The 15,103-nt window shown below is 36.7% G+C and overlaps 1 protein-coding gene across 3 annotated transcripts in view; it reads right to left on the bottom strand.

The window, feature by feature from the left end:
- Positions 1–3,456, bottom strand: part of LOC6041806 (mucin-5AC) — a 133,511-nt gene extending 130,055 nt beyond the window's left edge. For all 3 annotated transcript variants that reach the window (XM_038266086.1, XM_038266085.1, XM_038266087.1), the window contains exon 1: positions 3,166–3,456. In XM_038266086.1, coding sequence (XP_038122014.1) covers positions 3,166–3,430 — 265 coding nt within the window. In that variant the 5' untranslated portion in view covers positions 3,431–3,456. The remainder of the gene's footprint in view (positions 1–3,165) is intronic.
- Between the last annotated feature and the right edge of the window lie 11,647 nt (positions 3,457–15,103).

Consider the following 15,103-nt stretch of genomic DNA (forward strand, 5'->3'; position numbering starts at 1 on the left):
TTTGTTTATAAAATTAACGATTTATACTGTATTTTGTACTGAATTCGAAGCATTCGTGCATGTTTTCCCATTTCACATGAAATTTGTTCAACTGAAATTGTCTGTAAATTTTGAGATTTTTTTAAATTGTGTATCAAAAACACAGATTATTTATTATTTAAAAACTTATTTAACATTCTCCTAGTGCAAAATTGTCCAAAGAATCCGAAAATGCATTCCGTTTTCCGATTCAAAATCATGTTCATTGAGAAAATCATGACAAGTTTAGAAGTTTAAAATAATGGCTTTCATCAACATTTTCTTAACTATAGTTAACTATCTTTTTAAACTTTTCAAAATTTTATGAAAAGTTCTTCTTGAGGTACTTTAAACACTTCTCTATCACGGCCAGTATTATTCTTCACCATTCCGTACGTATTTTAATTGTACTCTTCATTTTGCGGAAAAATTGCAAACCTATCAAAGTCACTCCGTTTTATGATATGTCCCTCTCACACCTCCATCGGATTTAGCGGGATACACTAAATGTTTACGTTTGATTATAGGACGTTACCAAAAAGTCTAGATTTTAGGTTTTAAATTTATATTTTCATCAATATTATAAATTATTTTAGGCTCTAATTTTTAACGAATTTTTTGATTTATTTTTTTTAGCTTTAATTTTTTTTCAGATTTTTTTTTTTAATTTTTAATTTTCTTTGAAAGTTTTAAAAAATTTTAAATTTTAATCTTTTTTTAATTTTTTATTTTTTTTTCAGTTTTGTTTTATCTTCCATCGGATGAGGAAATAAAATGTCGGTCCCGACCTTGGTTGTTAGGCCGTTAAGTCATTCCAGGTGTTGGAGTCGTCTCCATGCCAAAGTACAAATAACACACCAAACCAAACCTACTCCGGTGGAATCGCTGGCGGCGGTTGGACTCGCAATCCGAAGGTCGTCAGTTCAAACACTGGGGTGGAAGGTTCCTTGAAGTAGAAAGATGTTTGGGTGCTCTCTCCATTCAAGCCTTCGGACTCCTAGGGTCGAACAAAAACTTGCAATAGAGACCACAAAAGGCCTGGGGGTCGTTAATGTGGATGGTTTGATTTTTTTTCAATTTTTCCAAATTTCTCAATATTTCATTAATTTTTTTGTTTTAAATTTTAATTTCTTTTAAGCTTTTATTTTTTTTATAAATTTCATAATTCTTTTAAATTTTTTGTTAAAACTAAAAAAAAAATTGTATACTTTTTAAAAAATTTCCATTTTAATCTTTTTATTTTTTTTTTAATATTTATTTTTTTCCGTGCTTGTTTCGATTTTCCTGTGTAAAGTGTTATTAAAGGAGAAAAGCTCGGAACTTAACCTCAAAGATAAACAACCGAATGAACTTTTTTGACAGGTGTCAGTTCCGGGACTTACGTACGTATTTGAAATTATAATTTTGTTCCGGTTATTCCGTTTCGCATGGACACAAACACGACCAGGAACACGGCAAGGACACGGCCACGGGAATGGCCAGGAACAGGCACCTACACGGCCAGGGACACGAAAACGGCCAGAAGCACGGGCACTAACATGGGCAGGAGTCCGGACAAGGACACGGCCACGGGAACGACCAGGAACAGGCAACTACGTGGTCAGGTGCACATACACGACCACGGCAAGAAGCACGGACAAGCACACGGGCACTTATACGGAAAAAAACTCGGGTTATGACGTTTCGCGCAATCGGAAACAAATTCAAAGAAATGCTAAGTCCCGATTTGACACCTGTCAAACCACTCAAATGGCACTCACAAAATGAATACTGAGTTCTTTGAGTTCATTTGCTACGTCACGGTTTTCTTGCTTTTAGAGGAGAAAATCGTGACGTCAGAAATGAACTCAAATCACTCAAAGTTCATTTTGAGAGTGACTTTAATATTTTGGCCTAGTTTGACAGCTACCTCGTTCCCAGGTTTTCTGTGGGAGAGAAAAGGAGGCGAATACTTTATGAAAATCATACCTGTCAAAATTCCAAGCCTCAAAATTTTGTCGCGAGTTGATTTTCTCCTCTATAGAGGAGAAAACCGTGACGTAGCAAATGAACTCAAAGAACTCAGTATTCATTTTGTGAGTGCCATTTGAGTGGTTTGACAGGTGTCAAATCGGGACTTAGCATTTTTTTGAATTTGAATTTGCCTCCGATTACGCGAAACGTCATAATCCCAGTTTTTTTTCCGTCTTAGTGCCCGTGTGCTTGTCCGTGCTTCTGGCCGTGTTCGTGTACGTGCACCTGACCACGAAGTTGCCTGTTCCTGATCGTTCCCGTGGCCGTGCTCTAGGCCGTGTCCTTGTCCGGACTCCTGCCCGTGTTCGTGCCCGTGCTTCTGGCCGTTTTCGTGTCCCTGGCCGTGTAGGTGTCTGTTCCTGGCCATTCCCGTGGCCGTGTCCTTGACCCGTGACCAGGAGTGTTTGTGTCCATGCGAAACGGAACAACCGGAAAAAATTATAATTTTAATTGCTAAGTGCCGGAACTGACACCTGTCAAAAAAGTTCATTCGGTTGTTTACCTTTGAGGTTAAGTTCCGAGCTTTTCTCCTTTATTCCATTTGAAGCGATAGAAAACAGACTGAATACTGGGTCGCAAATCCCCAAGAACTGAGAGCAAATTTGCTACCGCGACAGGTACCGCCGTGGGGTTCACGTCGGGTGCAAATTTGATTTGCTTCGATGTTTGCCACCAGCGCTGGAGATCCACTAACAAGTTTGATGACTTAAAACCGTTAAAAGCAGAGCTTAAACAATCTTTATCATTTAGAAAAAAAAACCGTCAAACAAGATAATCTTACGCTAATCCCCCTTTAAAAAGTCCGTAATGAGATTGGCACATCGTTATCAGTTTTATCTAAATTTAAATCCTAAAATATATTTACAAACACTTTTACAACACAAAATCGATAAAACAAACCCACGTTGCGGTGGCATTTTTTGGTCAGTTCGCTCCCAATTTCCCGAGCTACGCGATAGATAAACACACAACCGGCCAAAACCGACCCCAAAAGCCTCCGCGTCGGAATGTGTTATCGTCGTCGGGTGAAAACAAATTAACGGAAAAATCAAGATAAAACAACAGAGAAAAAAAAACCAGAAGGAACACAAAAAAAATCGAGTTCATCAGCGATAATGAGCTTGGGGCGCGTACCTTTTTGACCACTGCCGCTGCTGCTGCCGCTGCTGACGTTTGGAGCCCCGCCAAAGGGGTTCCCGGCGGGGCCACCCGCCCTCGGCGTGGTCGGTGTCGTGAGGGCGGCCGCCACCGTGGACGCACTGTCGTGAACCGGCACCGAAGCCGCGCCGATCGTTTTCGCTAGGTTCTTGCGCCGCTGGAGCAGCTCCTTCTTCCACTGGGGAACGGCTTCTTGGCCGGAAGTGGTACCATTCGAGGTGGCGTTAGTATCTGCCATCATGCACACACACAACCCTTAACACATACACACACGCGTGTTAGTCACACCTGGTTAAAAGCACTCACTTGTTACTGCGCTTGCGTGTGCGAATTTCTTGCGAAGCTGCTGCCGTTTTCACTTGTTATTGTTTTCTGTGTTAATTAGTTTATCTTGGGCCTCTTCTCCGCTTCTCGCAAGCACATTACTTTCAACCACATGCCTATCACACAACACTCCCTCCAGCCGGGGGGGGCCACCGTGGCCAACTTTAGGGTGCCGCCATGTTCCAACTCGGGCTTCTCTCTTCTTCACCAATCGTGCGCGGCCAGCAGCTGAAAAAAGGTTTGCCAAAGTTCCTGCTGCCGGTTAGTTCCGTTTCCAAGAGTCTCCAAAGAGTTATCGATCGATTGTCCGTTCGTGTGGCCACTTCGTCGTCGTCGTCGTCGTCAACTGAACTGGATTCGGCCGGCTGGCTGCTGGTGTCCGCTTTCGTGTAGGGTTGGTCACCGACTCCGGCCAAGCCGCTCAACCTGTTGTTGTCTACCCTGTCTAATGAGAAATCAATTTTTGCCTATCACATGTCTACGGAATACGAATGTGGCGACAGCCAACGGCATACACGAAACCGACCCGTGAGCGCCCCTGATAAGATAACTTTTTTTTGGCCAACGTCGAGGCCGCCAGCGATATCGGAACAGAACTTGCTGCCACGCAGCAAACGCGAATTTAAAAGCGTGGAAAACAACAGCAACCGCGCGGAGAGAGACTGAGAGAGGAAGCAAAAAATTAAACAAAAAAGCGCCTAGAATGTTGACATAATCTGAAGTGTAACGGACTCGTTTTCGGCCGTGGTTCAAGTTCTCCAAGAGTGGGGCTCAAGGTGGCACCAAAGAAGAGAGAGAGAAACGCCACACGATCGCCGATGGCTTCGCGAAACGAGTTTCGGGAGATTCAACTATCACTTGGTGGAGGGTTCCCTGTAGATTGGATCTGCCTTGTTGAGGAACTATGAAGATGTAAAAAATGATTCCTCTGTAGGTTTAGAAAGTTGCTGCGGTTTTGAAACTCGTGATCACTTTCCGTTTCAAAGAATCAACCTTGCGTTTAACATAACGAGATTGGCCTGGCCGCTTCAGCGAGCCCTAATAAATAAGAATTTGTTTATTTTCTGAAAATTCGTCCGTTTTTGTTACATTGCTTTGCTTAAATATACAAACTTGTACAGTTTTGAGCTCAATTTAAATTTCTCGTGTGCACTAGAGGACCTTCAAAGAGAAATGGCATGGCACTCAAACACAACATAACTCGACTGATGTTACTTGAGCAGGGAAACGTTAGCAGGGAAAATTTTAGTTCTCGTATTGGCCACCAGATGGCGTCATTGAAATCCAATTTCCATGCTCACTTCACATCGTCAGCAGGGAAAAAATTGTGAAGACAGCAGGGAAAGTGAAATTTCCCTGCTAACGTAAATAGGATTTTTTTAACTATAATTTTTATCGTAAATGCAATCCTTTCAACAATATATTTGCTTTGATGTATAATTAGTTTTTTACGTATTTCAATACCTTCGAATCTGAACAAATATTTTCCCTGCTAACGTATAAGTTACTAAGCCAGAAGAATATTCATAGTCATGGATCACAAAAATCAGCGTTTTCAAACCAAAATAGTAATTTAAGTTCAAATTTACATTCAAACTTTTATCCAAAGGTACTCAAATATGTTGGTGTAAAATATTTTCAAATCATTCCTGTGCTTCAAGTGTTCAGCAGTTAATTCTATCATTAGGGCGTGGCTTATTATTGTGATGAGCATTTTCCTTGCTAACTTCACAGTATCCAAGCTTTTTGTTTTTTATATAGGCTGTAGAACTATTTAAAAAATAAATGAGTAGGTACCTATTTAATTTAACACTAGCACATTTTACTACCTTTTCATTAAAGTACGATTGTAATGTAAACTCAAATAAATATTTTGTTTGAAATAACAATATCACATCTTTTCTGGTTGGATAACTCTTAAAGATTTGGATTTCCTTGCAAATATTTCTTTACCATTAACCGCTTGGTATTAGAATTTTATTTTAAAACAATTAAATTTCTATTTTTTTCGAAATTTATATTTTTTTAGACATATGTCCCAGAATCAATTTTTTAAGTGAAGTCACAGGCAAATTAAAAATGTTTTCCCTGCTTACGTAACAGTTTACTGAGTTAAGTGTTACTTCAGCAGGGAAAACGTAGGCCACGTCCCGCAAACGACCCACAACCTCGTCAGCAGGGCAAATAGTTGTGAAGACCGCAGATTTATGTTTTTTTACAGGGCCATGTATGGTGGCAAAGCTTTCACCTCATATGCAGTAGTTTGAGAGTTCAATTGCATTTGATATTTTTTCCCGAACTTATATGGACACCTTAGGGAAATCGACCAATATAGTAGTTTAACATTAACATGAATCATTTTATCATTAGTTAAGTAATAACATTGCCAATGAATCCGCATTGTAAATATCGCCTTGATTCTCTTGAAGGCTGTTCCTCTCATGAAAAACTTTTTTCTGTTTTTGTAATTTCAAGAAAATTTTAATTTGTAAGCAATATATCTAATTGAAAAAAACATGAAAGCCACAAAAATATATCATGCCCCAATATGTTTTGAAAACATAATACAAAAATAGGCAGATTTTTTCCCTGCTGACTTCACTTTTTTTCACTGCTAACAACGTTGTGGGGGCGTGGCCTACGCTTTCCCTGCTGAAGTAACACTTGGCCCAGTAAACTGTTACGTTAGCAGGGAAAACATTTTTGATTTCTTTGGGACTTCAGTTTGAAAAAAAAAATCAATCAATTCTGGAACGCGTAAGCAGGGTGATTTCGTCCGTGACTTCAGTTAAAAGAATCAATTATGAGACACGAATTTAACTTTAGAAAAAAAATAATTAATTTTCAAATAATTCAAATTGATGTCGCTAGGAGTTTTGGCCTTAATGTTCCATAGTTTTTGTAAAATTGCTCTAAAAAACATTCTAATGTCAAGCGAATAATAGTAAAGAAATTATTGAAGAAACTCCAAATCTCTAAGAATTTGCCTTTTTTTTATATTTTCGCTGCTTACGTTAGCGGTAATTATTTGAGCAATTTCCTGCTGATTTGATCAAATCAGTATTTTTGTATATTTTAATGCATTTAATCTCAGTTTTTTTTTAACTGGCCCGCGAGCCGGATTGATTTTCGACTTAAAAATGAAGATAAAAATGACTAGTATGAATATTTTTCAAACTTTTATCAAAGTTATGTTCGCTGGTCACATGAGAATCGATTCCATCAAACAAATCATGAAAATGTTGGCAATTGTTAATTAGACGATCAAAAATGTAAAAATTGAGCAAAAAGGGTTGGTCAGGCCTGATTTAGCTAATGGAGGAGAAGCTTTATTATCGGATGTTTATTTTTCATGCTAAATAACGTAACAGTTACTGAGCCAGAAATAAACTTAAATTTCCGAAGAAGCTAGTGTAAAATTAAATACAAACTACTAATTTATTTTTTAAATATAGTTCTACATAGACCTTAGCTTGTATAAATAAAAAAACAAAAAGCTTGGTAACTGTGACAAATAAAAACTGTGAAGTTAGCAAGGAAAATGCTCATCACAATAATAAGCCACGCCCCAATGATAGAATTCACTGCTGAACACTTGAAGAACAGGAATGATTTAAAAATATATTACACCAACATATTTGAGTACCTTTGTATAAAAGTTTGAATGTAAATTTAAACTTAAATTATTATTTTGGTTTGAAAACGCCGATTTTTGTGATCCATGACTATGAATATTCTTCTGGCTTAGTAACTGATACGTTAGCAGGGAAAATATTTGTTCAGATTCGAAGGCATTGAAATACGTAAAAAAAACTAATTTAAATACATCAAAGTAAATATATTGTTGAAAAGATCGCATTTACGATAAAAATTATAGATAAACAAACCTATTTACGTTAGCAGGGAAATTTCACTTTCCCTGCTGTCTTCACAATTTTTTTCCCTGCTGACGATGTGAAGTGAGCAGGGAAATTTGATTTCAATGACGCCATCTGGTGGCCAATACGAGAACTAAAATTTTCCCTGCTAACGTTTCCCTGCTAAAGTAATATCAGTCATAACTCGCTCTCTCGTCTCTTTCCCGCTCATAAACGAAGGAACTCAATTTTGCCAAGTCTAGCAAAACAATGCCAAAGGGCCGTTGTGGGTTTGTAAAAAAAGAGTGTATCCCTTTCATGCCAGATGTAAACATCCTTTAGCATGAACAGGACACACTCTTTGTTTACAAACCCACAACGGCCCTTTGGCATTGTTTTGCTTGAAGTAATTCAAGCTCTGCACTGAGTGACGACACTTCTCTCTCTCAGGTTCTCTAGTGTGCACCAAACACACGAACAACCTAGGGCGTTACACCCTTACCAAAAATCATGAACTCAAAAAATCGTATGAAAAGTGGGATTTGGAACTCAAAAAATCATGATTTTTGGTAAGGGTGTAGAGGAATCGAAATCAGCGCTTCGACGGGGAACGGTCAGTGAACGCACATGAAGTTGAAACGAACGAAACCGAGCTCGGCACTCAAGCAGCCCTTTTGTACCAAAGCACATGCTCTTTCATTCCTTCTCTCTCAACCGTGATTTCTCTTTCTTGCTCGTACTGTGCTGCTTGATGGCAGCAGTTGTTTGTATACAAGGCAGTTATGGGGAAGGCGATTGAAATTTTGGTAGAATGTCAAATGAACGTGAGTTTGTTGCTGGTGAGAGTCAAATAAATGCGTGAGTGACTTTGCGTTGCGCTCATTTTGTTTAGGTATGTGTGGAGGGATGAAATCAGTCAACGTTCGCAAAATGTGTGGAATGGTCACTAGCCCTGATCGAAATATACAAAAACTGCAAACATTTTGAAAAATATTTGCAACGGAATTATATCCTTCAATGGTATACTATTTTGAAAGGGTTTGAAAATGTATTGTAGACGATGACCACCTTTAAAAAAATCTATCTAAAATCAAAAATATTTTCAAATGAGCCCCAAGAAACTAGAAACCAAAAAATAAAAAAAAGCTGGATTTTTTTTCTGTTTTCGCTCAATTTTTATTCTGCACTCCGTTATCCTTCTTTGTTATATCTATCTTTTCTTGTGTAAAAACTAAATATTTTAAGTTTCTTATTTGAAATCTTCAATATTGTTTGACAAGATCACATTTTTTAAAAAAAGACAAAGTTACATGTGAGCAGTTCTGCACCAACACCGGAAATAGATTTTATTTATATTTTATTTAAAGTTTTTGTCTCCCCACCTTCAAAATTGGCCCGAAAAATCAGGGGGCAACAAAATATTTTTTTCAAAAAACCTCAAAATTACAATGGAAATTTAAGTACAATCAGCTGAAATCAATTTATGTATTATGCATTGCCCTGCATTTAGAATCATTTTTACGATGTTTGGGTTGATTTAAAAATCCGTTGAATTTTTGAAAATTTTCGATGTTTAAGTCTTTTTTTCGCTTAAATTTTTTTTTTTCGTCAAATCTAAAAATTTTGAAAATTAATTATTTAAAAACAACTGAACTAGTGTAAAATGCATTTTTAAACACTTTTTCCATGCAAATCCTGAAACTATGGCTTGTTATTTCAATATTTATTTTTTTGTCCCTCCCTCGACCCCGGCCAGAGCCGAGGGAAAACAATTTTGAAAAATATTTGAACCGGCATTAGTATGGACAACAATTTTGCTACCGAGCAAGATTGTTTTGAAAATAATATGTTTTTGGGGAAAAAATTTAGTAAAAAACTAAATGTTTACTTCAGTTAAACATCAAATTTGGCGATTTTTATTGATTAAGTTCCAAACATTCAACTTTACGTCCATTTGAAATGTTAGTCTTGATTTCAAAGTTTTCTAAATATTTTTAACTTTTCGAAAATTGTTTTCAAATGTTTAATTTTCAAATATTGAAAATTGAAAATGTTAGTCTTAATTTAAATGATTTGAAAGTATTATTTTCGAAAAGATCGGAAAATTTCACGAATGTTTCATATTTTAACATTGTAAATCGGCTGACATATCGACATTAGAAAATTGTGGGTTGTTTGGGTGAGACTTGGAAACATAAATTTTCCTGTTTTAAAACCTTTGCATGGCAATATCTCAGCAACTAAGGGTAGTATGAACAAAGTTCAAAGGAAAAATATAGAGAATTTTGTCCGCTTTTTTAAAATATTGTTATCAAAAGTGACAAACATGTGCACTAATTTAAAAAAAAAAGAAAAACTGCGACTATTTCCAAAAAGTTAATAGTATATATTTCATTTTTTTTTTGAAAAACATCAGTTTTGATAAAAAAATTATAACTTGGTCAAAGATTTTCTGCCCTTTCGGGAAATTTCTAAAAAGTTGGCATTTGATGACCCCTAAAATAAATCAGAAAAAAAAAATAAAAATAGTGTTTTTTGCAAACTATTTATTTCAAAAAAGGGCAAACATGGGCAATAATTTAAAAAAAAATAACTGCGACTCTTTTCAAAAAAGTTACCTAAAAATGGCTTTAACTTAAAAACGGTGCACTTTATCAAAATTTCATTAAAGTTAAATCGTTAAATTTCATTGGTCTTTCAAAAAAAATTGTATTGATAAAAAAATTCATAACTCGGTCAAAAACTTTTTGCACAACCTGGAAAAATTTATGAAAAGTTTGCATACAAAACCAACCAGCCCGTCGACGACAGTCACAAACGAATATGCTCAGAGAGGATCGCAGCTTGGAAAATATCAGCGCGACGCTCGTTTAACCAACACTATCACAGTGAGCCGACAATTTGATTTTGGCTTGGTTAAAATTACTGTCAAATCTGTCTCTGATGTTGTGTAGCCAGAAAAAAATCACATTTTTTATTTATAACATTGATTTCAACCAATTTAATCATTGATTAATACATAACCGAGCGCTGACAGTTTTGAATCAGATTAGAGTGAAAGAACCTCTTTGAGCCATTCGCTGTACTAACCAATTTGAGTGAGAGGGAGAGCAAAAAAGTGAGAGAGAGAGAGTTTTCGGTAGCGTTTTTTTTTTCATAAAATTATTTTTATTAGGTCCTTTTCGGTACTGGGACCTGGTTAGGACCGAGTCGGCTTTTGTAATAACATTTGACTTAATAATTACAGAGGATCTTGTGTGTAAATGTTAGTGGGAGGGGAGCCGATTACCCGCGGCCTACTCGGGGTTAGTAGGGAAGGGATTGATGTTAAAGACAAGGCGTGGGAAGGGAAGGGGGATTGTGTAGGGGTCTTGGTTGGCTCTGCTGGCCTTTGCGTTTTGTCGGTAGCGTTTGGTGTGGTAGTGGTATGAATTCATCGGACCAGTTTTGCGTCGCGTCCGACTTGTGCTCGCGTATGAAAGCGTCGATTATGAGTAATCACTTGAAAATTTGATTCATTGGAAGATTTTAATTTGCCAGTCCCAATTATTTTGTCCAGCTCCTGTAGTTTGGATCAAAACAGTACTTATTAAGATTTTAAAGGGTTAAATTATTTTCATACAAGCAAATCTGTTCGAAACATTTTAAAAGCCGACAACCGGTCAATCTCTCCGGCTTTCATCTCCGTTGATGGTGTGGCCATGGGGCAGTGGTGGCGTGTTCCCCTTGTGTTGTTGTCTTTTTTATTCTCTCTGTCTCTCTCTCTCTGCCATCCCATTGCCACGAGCAGCAAAACGCGATGCTAAATTCCAACTCTAAATTAATTTTCAAACCGTATCAAAACAGCCACACTAATATCCAAGAGTGGATAGTGTTGTGCTTGTGTGTGCCCTGCTGATTTGCCTTTGTTTATTGTTTTGTGTAGTGAAGCCAGAGATCCAACCAGCACACAACCACTTCATGTAACGACGCTGCAACTTGTTGGGTCGTTTCTTCAACTGGTGTTGGTTTCTGGGGGAGCAAGCTGATGTGATGGTGTGTTGGTTCGAGTGGGCCCCAGAGTGCATTGTTCCCGTCCCGTTGGTAGGGTAGCTCGCTTGCATTGCTTGGAAGCAACGGCCATAACAATATCGCAAAATTTATTGTTGAAAACTGGTGACTCGACGACGTCTGTGGTAAACTCTCTTCTTTTTTGTCTGTCTGTGTGCTAGTAGGAAGTTGTGACCAGGGTGAAGACTTGGTTGAGATTGTTTAGAGCATTGCAGAATTTGCAAATGCCTAGAGTTTTTTTTTTTTTTGAAAAGGTCCAATAAGCTATTTTGTTTCATATATTTATAGGACCTATTTAAAAAAACTCTAGAAATTCTCTTAACTTTTGGATTTTGCCGCTAATCAAGCAACATTTTTAGATACATCAACACTTGCACACTTTTATTTGAGCCATTCATTACTTTGAAAAAGTCAAAAACACTTAACGAAAGCTGTAGTTCATGATCAAAGTTCTGATAGGGCGATAATATAAATGGGCAGAGTAAGGGTATATGGCCATGAAAGCCATTTTGTATCTTTGTTTATTTTTTCTGGCAGCGAAGTGACGTTTTTCGCAAGCGGTACGCAGCTGAAAAAAAATAGAAACGGAGAATGGCGTTTGCCTTAATATCTAAAAGGACGGATTTTGAACCAGAGGGAAAAGCCTAACAATTGGGTACTAAAGCCCTATGTAATTTTTTATGTACAACGGTAAAAAACACGATTAAAAACCATTTCTAATCACTTTTTTTCATTTTAACGCAAAAATTTTTTTTGACAGGACAACATTTTTTCGATGGATCTACTATGGTCCCCTTGGAACGAGCTGTCAAGTAGGAGCTTTTCTGTCAAGAAGGACCGCGCGGTTAATTTTTCAAAATTGATTTAAAAATCCATTTTCAACTCTTTGTGGTCGTACAAAGGGTCATTGTACTCAGAAAAGTAAGCTTTATCGCTGTAAACAATAATATCAGCAATCTAAGCTTCATTTTAGGACCCAATTATTCTTAAATTGTATGAATAAAAAAACAGAAATTCTGAAATTTTCAAGTTTTAATTTTGAAATTGAGAAATTAAAAAAGATCAATCAGCAATTCAGAAATAAAAATATACAAAAATAAAAATAAATGTATCATCAAAATTCAAAAATAAGAAAACTAGGTAAACATAACTAAAAAAAATTTGAAAAATTAAAAAAATCCAAGAATTAAAAATCAAAAATTATAACGATTTAAAATATAAATATTCCAAAAATTTCAACAAAAAAAAGTTGAAATGTGTTACTAACCTAAAATATGATTCCAAAAATGTCGGATTTTCTAGCGACATTTAAAAAAAACGAATTTTAAGAATTTAAGAACTTAAGAATTCAAGAATTACGAATTTAAGAATTTAAGAATTTGAGAATTTAAGAATTTAAGAATTTAAGAATTTAAGAATTTAAGAATTTAAGAATTTAAAAATTTAAGAATTTAAGAATTTAAGAATTTAAGAATTTAAGAATTTAAGAATTTAAGAATTCAAGAATTTAAGAATTTAAGAATTTAAGAATTTGAGAATTTAAGAATTTAAGAATTTAAGAATTTAAGAATTTAAGAATTTAAGAATTTAAGAATTTAAGAATTTAAGAATTTAAGAATTTAAGAATTTATTTAAGAATTTAAGAATTTAAGAATTTAAGAATTTAAGAATTTAAGAATTTAAGAATTTAAGAATTTAAGAATTTAAGAATTTAAGAATTTAAGAATTTAAGAATTTAAGAATTTAAGAATTTAAGGATTTAAGAAGTTAAGAATCGAAGAATTCAAAAATTTAAAAATTTAAGAGTTTTAGAATTAAAGAGTTGAAGCATTTAAGAATTTCTGAATTTTAGAATTTGAAAATTTAAGAACTTAAGAATTCAAGAATTTAAAAATTTTGGAAGTTTTAAATTTTGAAATTTAAGAATTAAAAAAAAAAAGAAATCAACAATTTGAAGATTTAAGAATTTCGAACAGAAAATTAAACAATAAAATTTAATGAACGTGAACAAAACCAACAGAAACAGTAGACTGATATATTTAAAAGAGAGAAGAAAAGTCGTCACCATGGTTTGAGGATTATAACTGGCAACATAGTTGAAGTGGGGCGGACGGGTTGGTGGGTGGGTGGCATGCATGTTTGCCAGCAGCGGTCCACCGCGGCGTAGACCGACAGCCACGGTTTGGGGCGAATGCTTTAGGGCTGAGAGAGAGTGAGACCTGCGCGCGCGGCCGGGACGGGAACGAGACCATTGTGGAAATCGATTTCATTCTTGTTGGGCTCTGCATTGCTCCCCTTTATTTTTCAAAAAACTTCCCTTCCTCCTCAGTGTCGGGTTGCACAAATACAAACGCAAACGGCCAGCCAGCCAGCCATCTATCCAGACTGATGGGGGGGCTCTGCCTTCTAGGCCAGACCCCGTGGGGGGAGGGCCACTGGAGATGATGACGACGACGACGGTGACCACGACAAGTGTGTTTTGTTGGTGTAGCTTTGGCTTGGTCAGCAGAAAACAAGAACTTTGCACTGGCCACACGCACACTCCGGAAGACGGGCTACTTTGGCCCGTCTGGTCTGGTACGCCTCTGGCCGGGAACGCCTAGGGGAATCGCGCTGAAGGGGAAGGAACTTTTGATTGCGTGTTAAAAAACATTGCAAAAAACAATCCATGCATGCGATTATTAACTGGGAGCTGCTGGTTATCACACATAAATTTTGCACCACAAACACACACACAAATACGTTGCACCACGGACAGACGGACCACGGTCCTCATAATTTGGATTTGGAACCGGTCTTCTCGGATTTTGACTTACGGGATTCAACTCGATTTTCCCGGAAGCACGCACTCGCGAATCGCGTCACTTTTCACACAAGAAAAACGCCGTCGGTTTTGTTTGATGCCGTCGGAAACGCACAAAACTTTTGCGGAAAACTTGATTGCGCGAATTAAAAACGCGAGCCGTCAGAGGAAAAACAAGAGGCGAATGACACTTCGCTGCTCCAGCGGGAGAGAAGCATAAAATGAGAGAGAGAGCATTAAATCTGGAGAGAGAGTTTACTTGAGAGGCGTTCCCAAACCACGTAGACATTCTACGTGTTTAGCGGTTGTCTGCCTACAAACTCTACCATACATAATTTTATTTTAACGATTTGTTTTCCGAGATTTTTAAAATGTTTAAACTTTTTGCATGAAACAGTTCCAGTTAAGGTTCTGATGAAAAAGGATCGATCATGTTTTTTTCTAAACAATAATCAACGTAGTTTGGGCATGACGCCTTGCGTGGAGTTTTGCAGAAGAAAGACAGGAACAAAAGCAAATGAGAGAAAAATATTCAAACTTGATGCGCGTTTTGGTTTGATGTCTTTTTTGTGTGGGCCGGATTTGGGAGAAAATATCGAAAACTAACCGGTTCACAAAAATTTTCGCTTTGAATTTTGTTTTCGTTTTGACGCTTGAAGATGTGTTCACCAAAATTTATTTAATTTATTTAATGATTTATCCTGCAGAACTAGCGTTGAGAAACTGTATTATCCATTAATTTCGAAGCCTCTGTGCTCTCTTGTACTAAGATGGCGAGTTTTCCTATCTAGTTAGCATACACTGAAATACATATCATGATAGATGCCAAGGGCAATAGAGGAGAAAATCGTGACGTCAGAAATGAACTCAAATCACTCAG

This window comes from Culex quinquefasciatus, chromosome 3, assembly GCF_015732765.1.
Source record: "Culex quinquefasciatus strain JHB chromosome 3, VPISU_Cqui_1.0_pri_paternal, whole genome shotgun sequence".
Taxonomy (NCBI): domain Eukaryota; kingdom Metazoa; phylum Arthropoda; class Insecta; order Diptera; family Culicidae; genus Culex; species Culex quinquefasciatus.